Here is a 15,256-nt window from a genome sequence, read left to right as displayed (position 1 = left end):
TGAAAAATGTTTCGAAGACTGAGAATATATTGTATATATATGCATATATTTATATACAAGTGTATTAATAGACCCTAAAACATTTCCCAATATGAACTCCCTTGCACATTTTAAATATTTAATCCACTCATTTCACCCTAACTTTACTGTAAGCTTACTTCTCCCCGACTTTGAAAAAGCATTTTGCTCAACTGTAATGCGACACCTTTAATTAAATCTCTTGCAACGAGAAAACTACATCCTGATAAGACAATTTTAAACTTCTGCTCCTTGTTAGCCTGCAACGACACTCATTTCGTTTCCACCCATCCGCTTTGACCTTCCCTCATTGTGCTCTGTGGAACTCTTAAGCTTTTTCGGTACAATAAGCGAGTCCATCGAAGCATTGAAATTAATTTCCAACACAACTTGTAACGGAAACGTAGTACACAAGAGAACACACAACCTTTGTTTGGCATCCAGCTAGCTGTGCTTGCAGTCCGACCAATTACGCTGCAATAGAAAGTGTATCCGGCTTTGTTGATAGGGGACAGTCACTTTGGTTAATACTCATTTTAAGGGGCGATTTGTAATTAAGATGATGATGGAAGTAAATAAGCTGATGGTTTTACACACAGTGAAAGGATTTTAAGGGGTGACCCTAATAAATGGTAGTAGAAAAGGCTGGATTTCTATATGAATGGCATGATATCGTTTTTAAAAGCGAACAATAATCATTTGGTGGCAGCTCAAGCCTCAAATTAGTTCCAACTAAACCGTGTTTGACACCGAAATACATCAATTAGCTATATGGAAATTGAAAAAAAAATCGAAATTTATACTATTTAGTAAAAGGAGGTTCTTAAAACCTTTAATAAACACCCTATTGCAAGTAAACGTATTTGTCATGGTATGAGTGATTATTGTGTGTGGAGTGCCATGTACGATTTAACCAAAAAATTTATTTCATTTTTAAAACCAAAAGCCAATTTATAGCACCAATACCAATATACATATATACCATATACATATATTTGTATTTACATGAGTGTATATGTGAGCAAAGGAAATGTACACGCTGTAATCTCTAAAATCTTATGCCATCCACCATATACATAGATTGTTGAATGGAAAGTGGAAAATCGTAAAACTTTAACGGCCAAGTTGCCACAAAATACACACTTTCTTACTTAAAATGTTGTTTGCTGCATTTGTATGTATGCAGCATGTATGTATGCATATATTTATGTAAGTGTAAGTGCAAAACGAAGCAAAGTGGTCATTAAAGCAAATGCTTTACGCAAACTTTTCAGCTGAATTTTACGGCGCTTTGTGAGTTGTGAAGGAAATTTAAATTCAAAAACTTCAAAAAATGCTGAGAAGTTGCCATAAAACAATAAAATCCCTTTTTGAAGGTTTAGACAATTAAAAAATAATAATTTATTATATTAAAATATTTTAAATTAAAAAATGTATATTTTTTGTTGATAAAAATATTAAATTTATTAAAACTAAAATTTAATAAAAAAATTTTAATCCAAAAACGAAAAAAAAAACAAATTAAAAAATTAATTAAATTTTAAAAACTTTCAAAAATGCAGACAAGTTGCTATAAAAAACTCAATAATTCAACTTATTAAATTTTTTTTCAAAAACAAATTAGGTAAATTTACAAACTTCCAATTTAAATTTGTTTTTTTTTTTTTTATTTAAAACAAAACAAAAAATTCTTAAATAAAAAAAATTAAAAAATTTTAAAAAATTAATAATTTTTTATAAAAAACGCAGTTTCAAAAAGCAACACTAAATAATTTTTTTAAGAGTAAAAAGTAGTAAATTGCAAACCGCAAAAAATGTTGTAAAGACTTATTAAAATGAAAAAAATTACATTAATTTATTAAAAAAATTAACTTAATTAAAAAAAATATAAATATTTTTTTTAATTTAATTAATAAAATTCAAAACTCAAATTATAAAAACTTTTATACAGGTTGAAAATTGAATTAAATTGAAAAAAATTAATTAATTAAAAAAATTAACCTAATTAAAAATATTATTTACATTTTACATTTTAAAGAATTGGATTAATTAAAAAAAAAAACAAAAACGTTCAAACTGCAAAAAATTTTATACAAATTTATTGAATTGAAAATAAAAATTATTTAATAAAAAAATAACTTAAAAAAAATTAAATTAGTTTTAAAGAATTTAATTTAAACAAAATTTTTAATTTCAGTTTAAAAATCAACACTAAATAATTTTTATATTGAAGAGTAAAAAGTCGTAAATAGAAAAACAAAAAAAAATGTATAAAGACTCACTAAATTTAAATTAAAAAAAAATTAAATAATTAAAAAAATAACGTAATTAAAAAAATAATAACTAGTCAAATTTTAAATTTAAACTATAAAAATTTTTTTCATTAAATTGAAACAAAAAATTTATTAATTAAAAAAATTAAGTTAATTTAGAAAAATTAAAATTTAAATTAAAATTAAAAAAATTTAACTATAACAACATTTTTAGTTAAAAATAAAAATTTTGCAAATGAAAAAAAACATTATATAATTAATAATTATTAGTTTTGTTGTATCGAAAACCCATATAAAAACTACACATTTCATAAAAAATTATATATTTCTATAACCGCTAAAATTTATTAGCGAAATGAAATAAAAGTATAAATTTTTAAACAATTTAATTCTTTATTTAAAAAGAAAATATGAAAAGAAATAAAAAATTTAATTAAATTTGAAAAATTATTTTTGTTAATTATTATATTATTCTATATATAATATTATGTAATTTTACAACTGTATAAAACTCATCAAGCGCTCTCTTACCCAAGCTCTCCCCACTCTCATTCTCATTGCAGTTTCTTTGAAAAGGATGATGTACTAATGGCACTATTAGACGCTGGCGTTAATAGGGTAAGTCGCAAGTCAAAAGAACACTTTTGTTGTAGTTGCAATGCTACAATCTAGCGCAGCAAACAAACGCATATGCTTTGGTCCATTGTTGTTGTTAACCACGTTTGACATGTGTTGCGGTTTATGCAACAATGGCTGTGTGTGTGTGCGCTGGCAACATTTCAAAATGTTAATTAACAACTTTCTTTCTTTTTCCATTCACACATTCGTCTGGCACACACGCTGCTTTGTGTTGTTTGAAAATATCCACAACCTGCTGGACGCTCGCATCGCTGCAACTTCAACCACAAAATTCAATTCAACGATACACACCCATGTGCCACACCCACAACACAACATGCTCACACCTACGAACTGTTGCCGCTGCACCTTCCGGTGTTGATGCTGTTGCGGATACGGATGTGATTGTGTTTGTTGTTGTTGTTTTTGTGCAAGTATAGTGCGTTCCCGAGACCACAAATCTTTCGATGTGCAACATTGAGCTAAAGCAAATCCTGCATTCAATTGTGCGACCACACAATGTTATGTCAACGCAGCAAGTGAGTAAGAAGAAGAAGAAGAGGAAGCATGAACATCAAAATTAAATTTACTAAAGTGTAGTGTAGAACATTTAATTCTCTACTACAGCTATCCTAAATTTAGAGAAGTCTAGTTAAAATACTATTCAAATTATTTTTAATTTCTGCAGGCGCTCTACACAGCATTGCATCGGCTAAAGGAAGTCATCCTTATCACAGACAACCACCTGCGCATTCAATATGCCAATCGGGCAGCTGAACGTTTGCTCAACATGCGTTTGGTAAGTATTTGCTTTGGTTTGCAGAAAAGTGTCAGATTCTGATATATACTTATAAAACCCTTATAAGTCAGTTTTAGACTAGATTAGACTTTTATAAAAGTCTTTTGTGATCAAATTATTAGCCGAGTCACCTACCCGCAATCAATCGATTAAATATCAACAAAACTGTGGCGATCAAAGTAATCAGTATAGGAATCGGATTTTAGTCTAGTTTGAGTGGATATTGCGAGTCGTGCCAATAGTCCACAAAATACCTTAATCGAACATCTCTAAAATTGCATAACTAAACTCCGCAATTAGATACAAAACGGATGACTTTGATAGAACGAATCGGTTCATACAAGCATATTTAATGTAGATACCTTTCAAACCTTTAAAACTAAAGCAGCCAGATTTGTGTAGGACAAATCCTCTTGGCACCTCCTCCGGCAGTGTGAAAATTATGAAGTCGGATCACAACCCCGACCACTCGCCATGTAACGGTTATGTTGAAAACTAATAAAATTGCGATAAATAAATAAACAATTACGTCTTCTTCTTTATTGACGTAGACCAAGTTTCAGAGTGTTGCCAGGTCTTTCTCCACCAGGTCTTACCAAGGAAGTGGAGGTCTTCCTCTTCATTTTCTTCCCAGCTGGTTACTGCGACGAATAGTCTCATTCATTTATTTTCATCCATTCGGATGATATGACCTAGCCTTCTGTGGTGCCAAATGGAGGCTATTCCTTCTCTTTGTGTTGCTGGTGGTGCTTACGTGGCTGGAGTTTCCCTTGAGCTATCTTTTCTTCAGATTTGTCGAGTTGTTTAAGAGTGATGGTGAGCGTAGGGGATCTAAGCATCCTACTACTTCTACGAAAGACGACTCCGTTTTCCTCGTTTTGGCATCTTTATTTTGTTTGTGTATTCATTTTAATTTTAAAGGGTCTTCTTTTCAAGTCGGTATCTTCGCACGTTATAACAGTTGAACTTTATGAACATCGTGATTATTTATGCATGTAGGAATGCCAAGTGAGGGTTGACACAAGTCCTTATGAAATATTATGTTCAGAGCCAGGTTCGAACACGAATCAGGAGCTCGTCTCAACTGAACCTGTACCGCCAACAAATTATGGCGACGTGCATTGAACGTACTTGAAGAACTGTCAGTGTTTTAAGGAGACGTAGGTGAGAACAGTATTAACCTGCCAGCCATTTCGGCAAGATTTCACTCTTACCTAATGAGATGATAGAACACTGTCCTCACCAGCCCTTTTTCAAACTAATCCGTTAAAGGTTCCCAGTACTCCATAATCAGAATCTTACTGGCCTCGATCCTGATGGCCGCTTGCCGAGGGTTTTCCTCGACGTCCTTATACTTTTGGTGTTTCTCGCTGTATTGTTCCCTCGTCACTTTGTTGCCTGTCTCTCGTGGTTACGTTCTCCCTCGGTGCACGCTTATTTAAAGGTGACATCTTTTCTCCTCTTCGCCGGAGGTTCATTAGGTGCATGAAGGGTTTTGAGCCAAGTCCTCCGTTTCTGTAACTCTTCGTCGAGGGCTGCGTATTACTATACGCAGCTAACCTACTTAGCATAGGTCGTCCATAATCCGCAAGCTGTGACCCCGGTAGTAGCCTGAGCTCAGTCTTACGAATACCACCACCTAACTTACAAATCAAGTATACTAAAATTTGCACAAATTGTCTTTATGGTATCTCAAGACTCAAAATTTCCAAATTCGAACAATAACTTTTCCAAATATTCAATATATTGATCTCAGTGCCCCTAAATGACTTTTTAACGAAAATTAAGGTCAATCTGTAAGATTTATTATTGTATTTCGAAGAAAATATTTTTCTGCTGGAGATATACCCTTGTAAATAAAACAGGAGGTGTTCTTAGGGCGAAAAAAGATAACATCGCACTCCCGAATATTATTTATTTATTTAAAAATATTTCTCTCCCTTTCAATTAGGATGAAATAATAAGCAAACCATTGGCGGATATTTTCATTTCGGACGTCTCGACGATTATGATACACGGCCGCAAGAATAAGGAATTCGATGAGATCTTGACGGTGCGGCGCAAGGGGCAGGAAGATGTAGCAATGCATGTGCGCGTCATACCAGTCGCATGCATAGGCCGGTAAGTGACAGTTAAAAAAGGAAATACTACTTATGATAAAAAATATCAATAGATTTCACTATCATAAAACTTTAATACTAAATTTCTAATTCCGGCACTCCACAGCACGCCCACACATTATGTCTTCAATCTCGATGTACCTGGATCACATGGTGACTTCGTCGCCACACTACCACAAGCCAGAGAGGCACCGCGCGGCTCGCAGCATTCCATACGCCGCGGCAGCGTCGACGTGCGCTCGGTGGCCTCGGATGGCCTGCGGCGCACCAGTCTGGCCAAGTTGACATCACTGCCATTGGAGGCGCCCATTACAAAAGTAGGATTTATTACTAACAAAAACAATAGAAACCATTTAGCAAAAAGTAGCAAAAATGCAATAACAAAGCAGTGCACAAGTGAAATGCTAACTGTAGTATTTAAGCGTAGAAAACTAACCCAGTAGTAGATTTTGTTGTGCTGTCTCATACGAAAACCCATCCGAACGCCCGCCAACGTTTCAGTTTAGTGTCTGTGTATGTGTGCGTGTGTATGCTTCTGTGTCTTGCAAATGTTTAATTAAATTTGCACTTTAAGCGTTTTGTGATTGATTTTCAAATGAATTGGATTTTGGCTTAAAGAGTGCTTGCAGCTGCTCGGAAGAAAGCTGTGATTAATATTACTAAAAATGAACTAACTATTTAGCTTATAGTGAGCATATTGCTCTACAGGCATGTATCACACATACACACACACACAAACAGACAAGACAGTCGCACATAATTATGCTTCAAAAAGTTAAGGATGCGCCTCAAGCAAAAGCATAGCAATACACTGAACAAAATTAATTTGGAAAAGTATTTATTTCACAAAGACGAAAAAAGTATATCCAATTCTTAAACTCGCAGATTCTTCTTGCAGCCACGTTGTTTCATGAAAACAATCTCCAACTTGAATTAAGTTTACTTAATAAGGAAAAGCAATATTATACTTAACGTTTAGCGATCAGTTCTTATATGACAGCTATATGCTATAGTCGTCTGATCTGAACAATATTTTCAAAAATTATAGCCTTACTTTAGAAAATAATCTGCGCCAAATTTCATGAAGATATCTCATAACATAAAAGTGATTTCTATACAAGAACTCGATTTTGAACGGTCCGTTTATATGACAGCTATATGCTATAGCGGTCCGATATCGTCTATACTGATATATTAATAGCTTCTTGGGAAGAAAAAGACATGTACATAATTTCAGATCGATATTTCGAAAAGTGCACAAACTTTTAGTATATTCAAAAAATAATACAGTGACTAAAAAACTATAGTTGCCTTACTTTGAACTATTATTTGACAACTTTTCAAAAGAAAAAAACTCTAAAATTACACTTTACAGTTTTATGCAATTTTTTAAACTTTACTTAAAAGTGAAAATCATTTTCGTCCAAGAATGTTGCTTAGAGTTCCACTGCGGCGAAATGTAGCTGTAACTAAGGTAGAAACACCTTGTCCTTCCCAAACTTTCTTACCATTTTACCTTTCCTACTAAATGCACAAACGTTAAGGAGTATATTTTGGAATTTAGAAACATAAATGTGGAGAATTTTTTTACACACTGAGAAAAATTTCTTCGTAATTAATAGGCCAAAAAAGTGTATAATATGAGGTCCTAAGGGTAGTGATTTTCGACGGTTTCTAAGCATATGTTTCATAAAAACCGGACACTGCTTTAGTAAACTCTAGTTTAGTCAAAACATATACATTTGGCAACTCTACACATGCCAGTAATAATAAATTTTTAGACTCATTACTACAAAAATTTTCTTAAAAACACACGAAACTCATACACTTTTTCCAGGTTTTTAGCTTGTAACACAAGTAAAAGAATTCGATATTCTTAGTTCTCAAGAAAAGTAACAACAAAATTGGTTTCAAAATTTTCGGAAAAAAATGAAAACTTTCGTAAAAAAAATCGGAATTTTCGGAATGAATTCGAAATTTTCGGAAAAGTTCCAAATTTCGGAAACAATTAAAAATTTTCGAAAAAAATTCAAATTTTTCGGAAAAATTTCCAAATTTCGGAAACAATTAAAAATTTTCGAAAAAAATCAAAATTTCCAAAACACTCCAGGGAAATAATTTGGCAGAAAAATTTTCTGACAGTGCAGCATTTCATTTAGGGCCACTGATGAGGAAATTTTCTTGAGAGCTAACCTAGCTATTATATTAGTAACTGTATTTTGAAAAATAAAACAGCCTTAGATTACACACTTGAATGCACTGAGAAAACTAAACACTCAATCTTCAAAAATATAAATTAAATTTTTATCAAAAATTGGTTTCCTAAATTGGGCTCACACGCCCACAAACTTTTAAATAACATTCTAAATTTTTCTCAGTGCATGTAGCGAATAATTCAAATAGAATGAACTAACTTGAAAAACTGTGTTTGCCAAATAATAATTTCTAAAGCACTCTAAAACTTTGTTTTTTTCTCTTTTTCTCTCTTTTTATTACATTTTTACCGTTATATGTGTTTTTCTTGGTTTTATGTTTGAAAAAAAAAAAATATATATATATATGATTACATTCATACATATGAACCGAACAACTGTTTTGCTCTCTCGCTGCTCGCTCGCTCGCTCGTTCGTTCGTTCGTTTTGTTTTCGTTTGGTTTCGTTTTTTCGTTAAATGCTCTCACAACCAAATCAAATCAACCAAATGAACCAACCAAACAAACAATCAATCAATCAACCAACCAACCACCAACCAAATCAATCAATCAATCAAACAACTACGCTCGCTATTTAGATAATCAATTTACTCTCCCAAGTACAGGAGAATTGTTCGCCGGACGAGGCACGGCTAATAGATAAGGTGATGGAGTTCTTGAAGCGTGAGGGACTTTATAGTCCACAAATGAAGGAAATACGCACAGATGATCCCATAGCGACCGATTTGATTGGTGCACTATTAACGGTAAGTTCTACGAAGTGGAAGAGTTTTGGATATTTATAACACATTTTATTTTTTCGTGCTCTTCGTTTAGGGACCAAGTCTATATTCGTCACGCCGCAGCTCAAATGACTCCATTATACGCGTGGGTGGCCGCCAATCCACTTGCATGCCCGCCAAAATGAAGGTAAACCTGCTAACTTAACTCCATTTAGACACTACTCTATGTGCTTTTTCTTTTATACGCCTTAGGCCACACCACACATAATGGAATTACTGGAAGAATCTCTAAGTTGGGAATTTGATATTTTCAAACTGGAAGAAATCACCGAAAAGCGACCGCTGCTCTATTTGGGCATGGAAATGTTCCGACGTTTCAATGTCTTCGCAACGCTGAATATCGATGAGAATGTCTGCAAGAGCTGGCTGGCCGTGATTGAGGCGAATTATCATGCGAATAATTCATATCACAATAGCACACATGCTGCTGACGTCATGCAGGTACATTACTGTTATACCAAGCGTTATTCATAAAGATATACAAATATCTTTCTTTTTCTCCAACAACAGGCCACGGGTTGTTTCCTAACTCAGCTCGCAGCCAAGGATATGGGCATGGACCGCACGGATGAGGCCATTGCGCTGATTGCGGCCGCCGCACACGATGTCGACCATCCGGGACGCTCCTCCGCCTTTCTCTGCAACTCGCGCAATACACTGGCGCTGCTCTACAATGATCTGTGCGTCTTGGAGTCGCATCATGCTTCAATTACCTTTAGACTTACTTTAAGTAAGTAGCCAGCCCACAAATGCCTATGTTGTATATGAACTAACTTCACTAAAAACACTCTCCCTGTACCAAACTAGGTGATGATAAAGTCAACATCTTCAAGAATTTAGATACTGAGAGTTACAAATCGGTACGCAGTGTGGTGATCGATATGATTTTAGCCACAGAAATGACGCGGCATTTCGAGCATTTGGCCAAGTTTGTCAGCATCTTCGGCTCGGATGAGGAACCCAAGGATGTTAGTTTTTGCAGTTTTTCTCTCCTCTCTTTGCGGCATTCTCACGCTCAAACGTTTTGCTCTCTTACAGATCGTACAGTCGGAGGAGGAGAGTTCGATTCTTATTCGTCGCATGATGATCAAAGTGGCTGATGTGAGCAATCCTTCGCGCCAGCCTTCGTACTGTATCGAATGGGCACGACGCATTGCTGAGGAGTACTTTACACAAACTGACGAGGAAAAGGCTAAGACTTTACCCATTGTTATGCCAATGTTCGATAGGAATACGTGCAGCATACCTAAGAGTCAAATCGGTTTCATTGAATACATTATACAGGACATGATGCATGCGTGGGATAGTAAGTAACATCTATGATCTAATGACCAAACAGAGTCCTTAGAGCGTTGTAATGTCAAGTCTTTCTATTTGTAGTATTATTCAGAAAAGATTACTTCCGAGACCAGAACATTCTTAAGAAACATTTCAAAAATTTCGCCGAATCAATCTTGCCAAAATCTTCGAGACTTCACTATCTGTCTTTTCGGATAGCTGGTATTTTTGCTTCCTCCAAGTGCTGATAGCTTTAAGTCCTGATTTAGGCAGTATTTTTATCTTCCGCTCCAAAGAGTTTCTAATTACATAATTTTACTATTTTATAGATAAAGTCTTATGATTTTTGAGCATTCTCTATCGTGGTATCTTTCACTAAACAGACCTTACACGTTAGATCGTTTCTTAGTTGGGTATGGAAAATACCCGTTCTCTTATATCGGAAAATGAATTTTACTTGATATAGTATGAAATTAGAATTAGTTTTGACCATTATTAAAGGTAAGTTATTAATTTTCGAAGTATTTTCGGATACGTCGAAGATACTTTGACCGTTTGTTGGTTGGCCTAGTAAGGGAACCCGATTTTTCGAAACCTGAGCTTTTTCCATATTCGCTCTCTTGTATAGTGAAAAGAAGTATTCCTTTTGAGGTTAAGAAAAAGAATTAGTCTTAAACTAGAGCGACTTTAGAGGCATGACAATTCAAACCAAGATTAAGTTATTGATTTTCGAAAAATTCTCGAATATGTCGAAAAAGATACCCGAGTTCTCGAAACCTGAGTTGGTTTTCTATATTTGCTTTAAACGCTGGACAATTCAAACTTCGATTTTAATAACGATTTAAACCAAGGTTAACTTATTAATTTTCGAAAAATGTTCAAATTGTGTCTTACATATTAAAAAAAATGAAATACTAAAATCAAACTTTACTTTTAAGGTTTCATCGACATGCCGCAACTGGTCACCTACATGCAGATCAACTACTCACAGTGGAAGAAATTCGAAGAGCAGGGTGTACACACACTGGCAGATGTCAAGAGCAAACAACACAGTTTGAGTGTGAAGAAGAGTGCCAAATAGCATTTGGCATTCAAGAGGTTGTTCTCAGGGCTATTAAAGCCACAGCCGGTCCAGCCTCCATGTGCGTTGACAATTGGCGAAAATGAAATGGAATATTGCTTGCAAAAATAAATACAGAGAGACAACAGAAACGTGAGGCTATTGAGATAACAGCGTAGAACCGGAAAGTGTACGAGAGAGTTGAAGGAAAATGATGCGGCAAAGTCCACATACAATTTGAGAGAGAGACATAAAACAGCTGACGCTGGAACACAGGGCAAATGCATGCAAGGTTTTTATGTATGGGGTTTTTTGAAAAGCGATTAGTTGAGGTTATGTGTTGTATGAAGTGGCTTAATTGTTTTCTGCAGCAGCGACTGATGTGCGGGCTTGAAGCTTGCGATTTCAGCACAATGAAACGTCGTTTATTGATTACCAATTTTTTGAGAAAAAAATTAAGACAAAACGCAATTGATTTGCACAGCTGTGTGAAGATCTGAAGATCCCAACTGTCGCGTGTTGGAGAATATGAAAAACTCTGTAAATTACCCGTGTGGTGGTATATATTCATGAAAACTCAACACTTGCTATAAGTCTCTCAAGCATTGGCGGCAACTCGCGCCGATTGTGGCCTGAACCGGCTGTACAGCACACACACACATACATATAATAATACAATACAAGTATAATACTAAATGTTCATTTTTCTTGGGCTGGACTCAAAATTGAAAATTTTCACAAAACAAGCAAAAAAATCACAAAATGACCAAAAGAAAAAAATGTATACAAAAAAAGATGTTTTCTACACTTTTAACACGCAAAAAATATTTTAAGATGATTTCTTGAAATTATAAATAAAAAAAGTTATTGTTAAATATAATAATTATATTGTAATAAATGTTGTTGAACGTTATGAATTGAACGGTTTTAAGCGAAACTCGAAGACTTTTTAGCAAATTTTTCCTTTTTCCACTGGACAACAAACACGTTAAAGCAAATAATTTTAATAAAAACGGTTTTTTAATTTTTCCTTAATTAATTTGTTTTTTTACTTAAAATTTAAATTTAATTTTAAAATTGCTTCTTTTTAATTTTTTCCAAAACTTTACAAACATGTTTTTTTTTAATTTTTTTGTTTATAATATAAAACAAAATACTTTTTAATTTTTTTCTAATATTTCTTATTAATTTTTTTATTATTTTTTTGTTTAATTTTTTTAATAATAATTTTTTTGTAATAATGCGAGCGATTTTCAAAAAAAAAATTCTAAGAAGAACAGTTTCAAATTTTCAAATTCAATTTTCAAATTCAAATACATTTAAATTTTTTTTGTTATCCAAAATTTTTTTTTGTTATTTTTTTCCAAAACTTTATAAAAAATTTTACCTGCAAACTAATTTCAAAATTTTATTTAACATTTTTTTTTTAATTTAACAATATTTGTTTTTTAAATTAGAAATTGAATAATTTTGAAAAAAACCAATTAAATTTGCAAATTTTAATTTAAATTGTAAAATTGACAAATTCTCTAAATATTTGTTTGTTTTCAAAATTTTTCAAAAAAATTTACCCAACATTTATTTCTTAAAAAATTAACAAACAAAAAAATTTAATTAGAAATTAAATAATTTTGGAAAAATTAATTAAAAAATAAATTAATTTAAAAAATATTAAAGAAAAGAAATGTTTTCGAATGATAATTTAATAATTTGGAAAACAAGAATTAAAAAATAAATGATTCAAAAAATATTAGATTAAATTATAAGAGAAATGTTTTCGAATGATAATTTAATAATTTTGAAAAACAAGAATTTAAAAATAAATGGATTCAAAAAAATATTAGAAAAAATTAAAAGAAAAACGTTCTCGAATGAAAAGTAAATAATTTTGAAAAACTAGAAAAAATAAATTAATTCAAAAAATATTAGAAAAATAAATTTAAAAATAAATACTAATTTTTAAAATATTAATATTTTTTCTTAAATTTTTTCTAATATTTTTAAGCTATTTTTTTCTATTTCTTTTTTACCAAAATGATTCAAGAATTTCTTTTTTTCTAAAATTTTTTACATTAATATTTCTTTTTTTTTCAAAGTTATTCAATTTCAAGTTTAAAATTGTTTTCTATTTAATTTTTTTCTAAACGTTTTTTCCAATTATTTTTAAATTGTTTAAATATTTTTTAAATTTTTTTTTTCAAAATAATTTAATGTAAAACGCAAGCCATAAATGTCAGCAACAACAAAAAAACACAAAATAATTTAGGCTGCTAACTAATATATAGTAGTTATATGTTATAACTGTAACTATACAAATGTTATTCTTGAACCATTTTTAACCTAAATGACTGATCTAACTACAGAAAATGAAACAAAACTGCAGCAACTAATAAAACTGAATGTTTTTGAAGTCTTTTTTGAACAACTTTTTAGTAAAATATATGTAAAATACCGAAGCAAACTATATAGTATAAAAAGTCTATCAAAAAAATTAAGAAAAAATTAAAATCTAGCAACATTAAAGAACAATTATTTTAAACAATAATTTTCGAAAACTTTCAATATTAAACAAAACATAACAAATATTTCGCATAAAATCAAATAAAATTTACAAATTAGTTAAAGCAACAATAACAAAACGAAATTAAATCAAATATTAATTTTTAAGCTATGCAAGTTTTCTAATTGGTGTGAAAATGACTAAACAACTAGCTATAAAAAATCGTATAATTAACTGATTAATTTAATTGAAATTTAGCTTAAAAGGAAACTAAGAAAATCTAACGGATTTAGAAACTTGTTTGCTGGTGCCAAAAATCTAGTTTCTTACTTTCTCTGTAGTGCACCAAAATTTTCGAAAACCAAACAACGTGACTGAAATTAGCAAAACGCTCGGCGTTTTTTGCAGAGTCTCTTGGCAATTTAGTATGTATGCATGTGCTCGGCCAACTTATCAAACGCCGTTGATTACAAAACAAATTAGTTAAGAAATTTCGTTTCAAAAATTGTAAATTTAGCTTAGTAACTTAGATGAATACAAAAAAGCTAAATTTTTAACTAAAACTTCCTTTTGAAATCTAAGTTTCATTGTACTAAAAATCATAACAAATAACAAGTGAAAAATGAGAAGAACACAAAACAAATAAGTAATAAACTAAAATATTTGTTTGCTCCTTGCAGGTTAAGGATAAAAATAAAATGTACGTTAAGCATTAGTGAATTTTATTATAAGAAATAAAAGAAACTACAAAAACAATTTTTTTGTTTACAATTTTTATTTATTTTTCTGTGTTATTTTTTTGTGTTTATTGTGTTAAATGGCTGGCTGACTTCTATAATTGATTATTTGCAGTAACTGTCAATTTATCTTCTTCTGTTTCTCCGCCGTGCTCAGTAATTATTTTTATACGAAAATAGATTTTATTCAATTTTTCGATTATCATTTTCGAATAATGCTAAGTTTGGTGTCTTCAGTCATCCCATTAAAAACATTTCTATATAAACCAAAAATATCTTAAATCTTGTTTGCAAATATTATTATTATTAATTTTATAAATTTACATGCATAAAATGTTTCAAAAAGATGGCAACTCTTCTTAAATATATTTCCTGCACAAATCGCCCTCTAACGGTTTAATTTGTTCCTCCTATGCTATGATTCAATTTTAGTTATTAAATAATTTTCATAAAAAAGGTGGCAACACTTAAAACATGTTTTTGAAAGTTGGTTCAACTTTCAGCTCTCAAAAATATTGCTTTCCTTGATATCCACATTCTCAATATTCGCTTATCTTATGAGTTGTTTGCTTAAAATGTTTGAAACAATTGGCAACTCTGCCCAAAATTATTTATTTGCAAACTCTCCTAGGCTTCATCGCTTTGCTGTCCAGTTCCTTAATTTTAAACATTTTTCCAATACAATTTTTCAAGTAACTGGCAACCTTTTTACCTTTTTGTTTCAACATCTTCGTGTATTACATCAAACAAAGCGAAATTATTTCAAACAGTCTCTCATAAGTCTTACTCATAGTCTGTAACCTACATAGATCTCGGAGTATGGTCTTCCTCATATTTAGTGTGTCTAGTGTTATTTTAG

General features: G+C 31.7%; 1 protein-coding gene across 5 annotated transcripts in view; it reads left to right on the top strand.

Moving 5' to 3' along the window:
• The window catches only part of LOC120771172 (high affinity cAMP-specific and IBMX-insensitive 3',5'-cyclic phosphodiesterase 8), a 101,798-nt gene extending 89,611 nt beyond the window's left edge, over positions 1-12,187 (top strand). For 4 of the 5 annotated variants that reach the window (XM_040099061.1, XM_040099062.1, XM_040099063.1 and 1 more), the window contains 12 exons: positions 2,855-2,909; positions 3,350-3,448; positions 3,598-3,708; positions 5,660-5,829; positions 5,935-6,145; positions 8,619-8,786; positions 8,857-8,949; positions 9,015-9,263; positions 9,333-9,552; positions 9,630-9,790; positions 9,861-10,128; positions 11,039-12,187. In XM_040099061.1, coding sequence (XP_039954995.1) covers positions 2,855-2,909; positions 3,350-3,448; positions 3,598-3,708; positions 5,660-5,829; positions 5,935-6,145; positions 8,619-8,786; positions 8,857-8,949; positions 9,015-9,263; positions 9,333-9,552; positions 9,630-9,790; positions 9,861-10,128; positions 11,039-11,181 — 1,948 coding nt within the window. In that variant the 3' untranslated portion in view covers positions 11,182-12,187. The remainder of the gene's footprint in view (positions 1-2,854; positions 2,910-3,349; positions 3,449-3,597; positions 3,709-5,659; positions 5,830-5,934; positions 6,146-8,618; positions 8,787-8,856; positions 8,950-9,014; positions 9,264-9,332; positions 9,553-9,629; positions 9,791-9,860; positions 10,129-11,038) is intronic. The other variant, XM_040099060.1, reaches the window with a different exon arrangement.
• The last annotated feature ends 3,069 nt before the right edge of the window (positions 12,188-15,256 follow it).

This window comes from Bactrocera tryoni, chromosome 3 (genome assembly GCF_016617805.1).
Source record: "Bactrocera tryoni isolate S06 chromosome 3, CSIRO_BtryS06_freeze2, whole genome shotgun sequence".
NCBI classification, from domain to species: Eukaryota; Metazoa; Arthropoda; class Insecta; order Diptera; family Tephritidae; genus Bactrocera; species Bactrocera tryoni.
The sequence above is the reverse complement of the archived record's forward strand: the minus strand, read 5'-3'. Positions and strand labels throughout refer to the sequence as shown.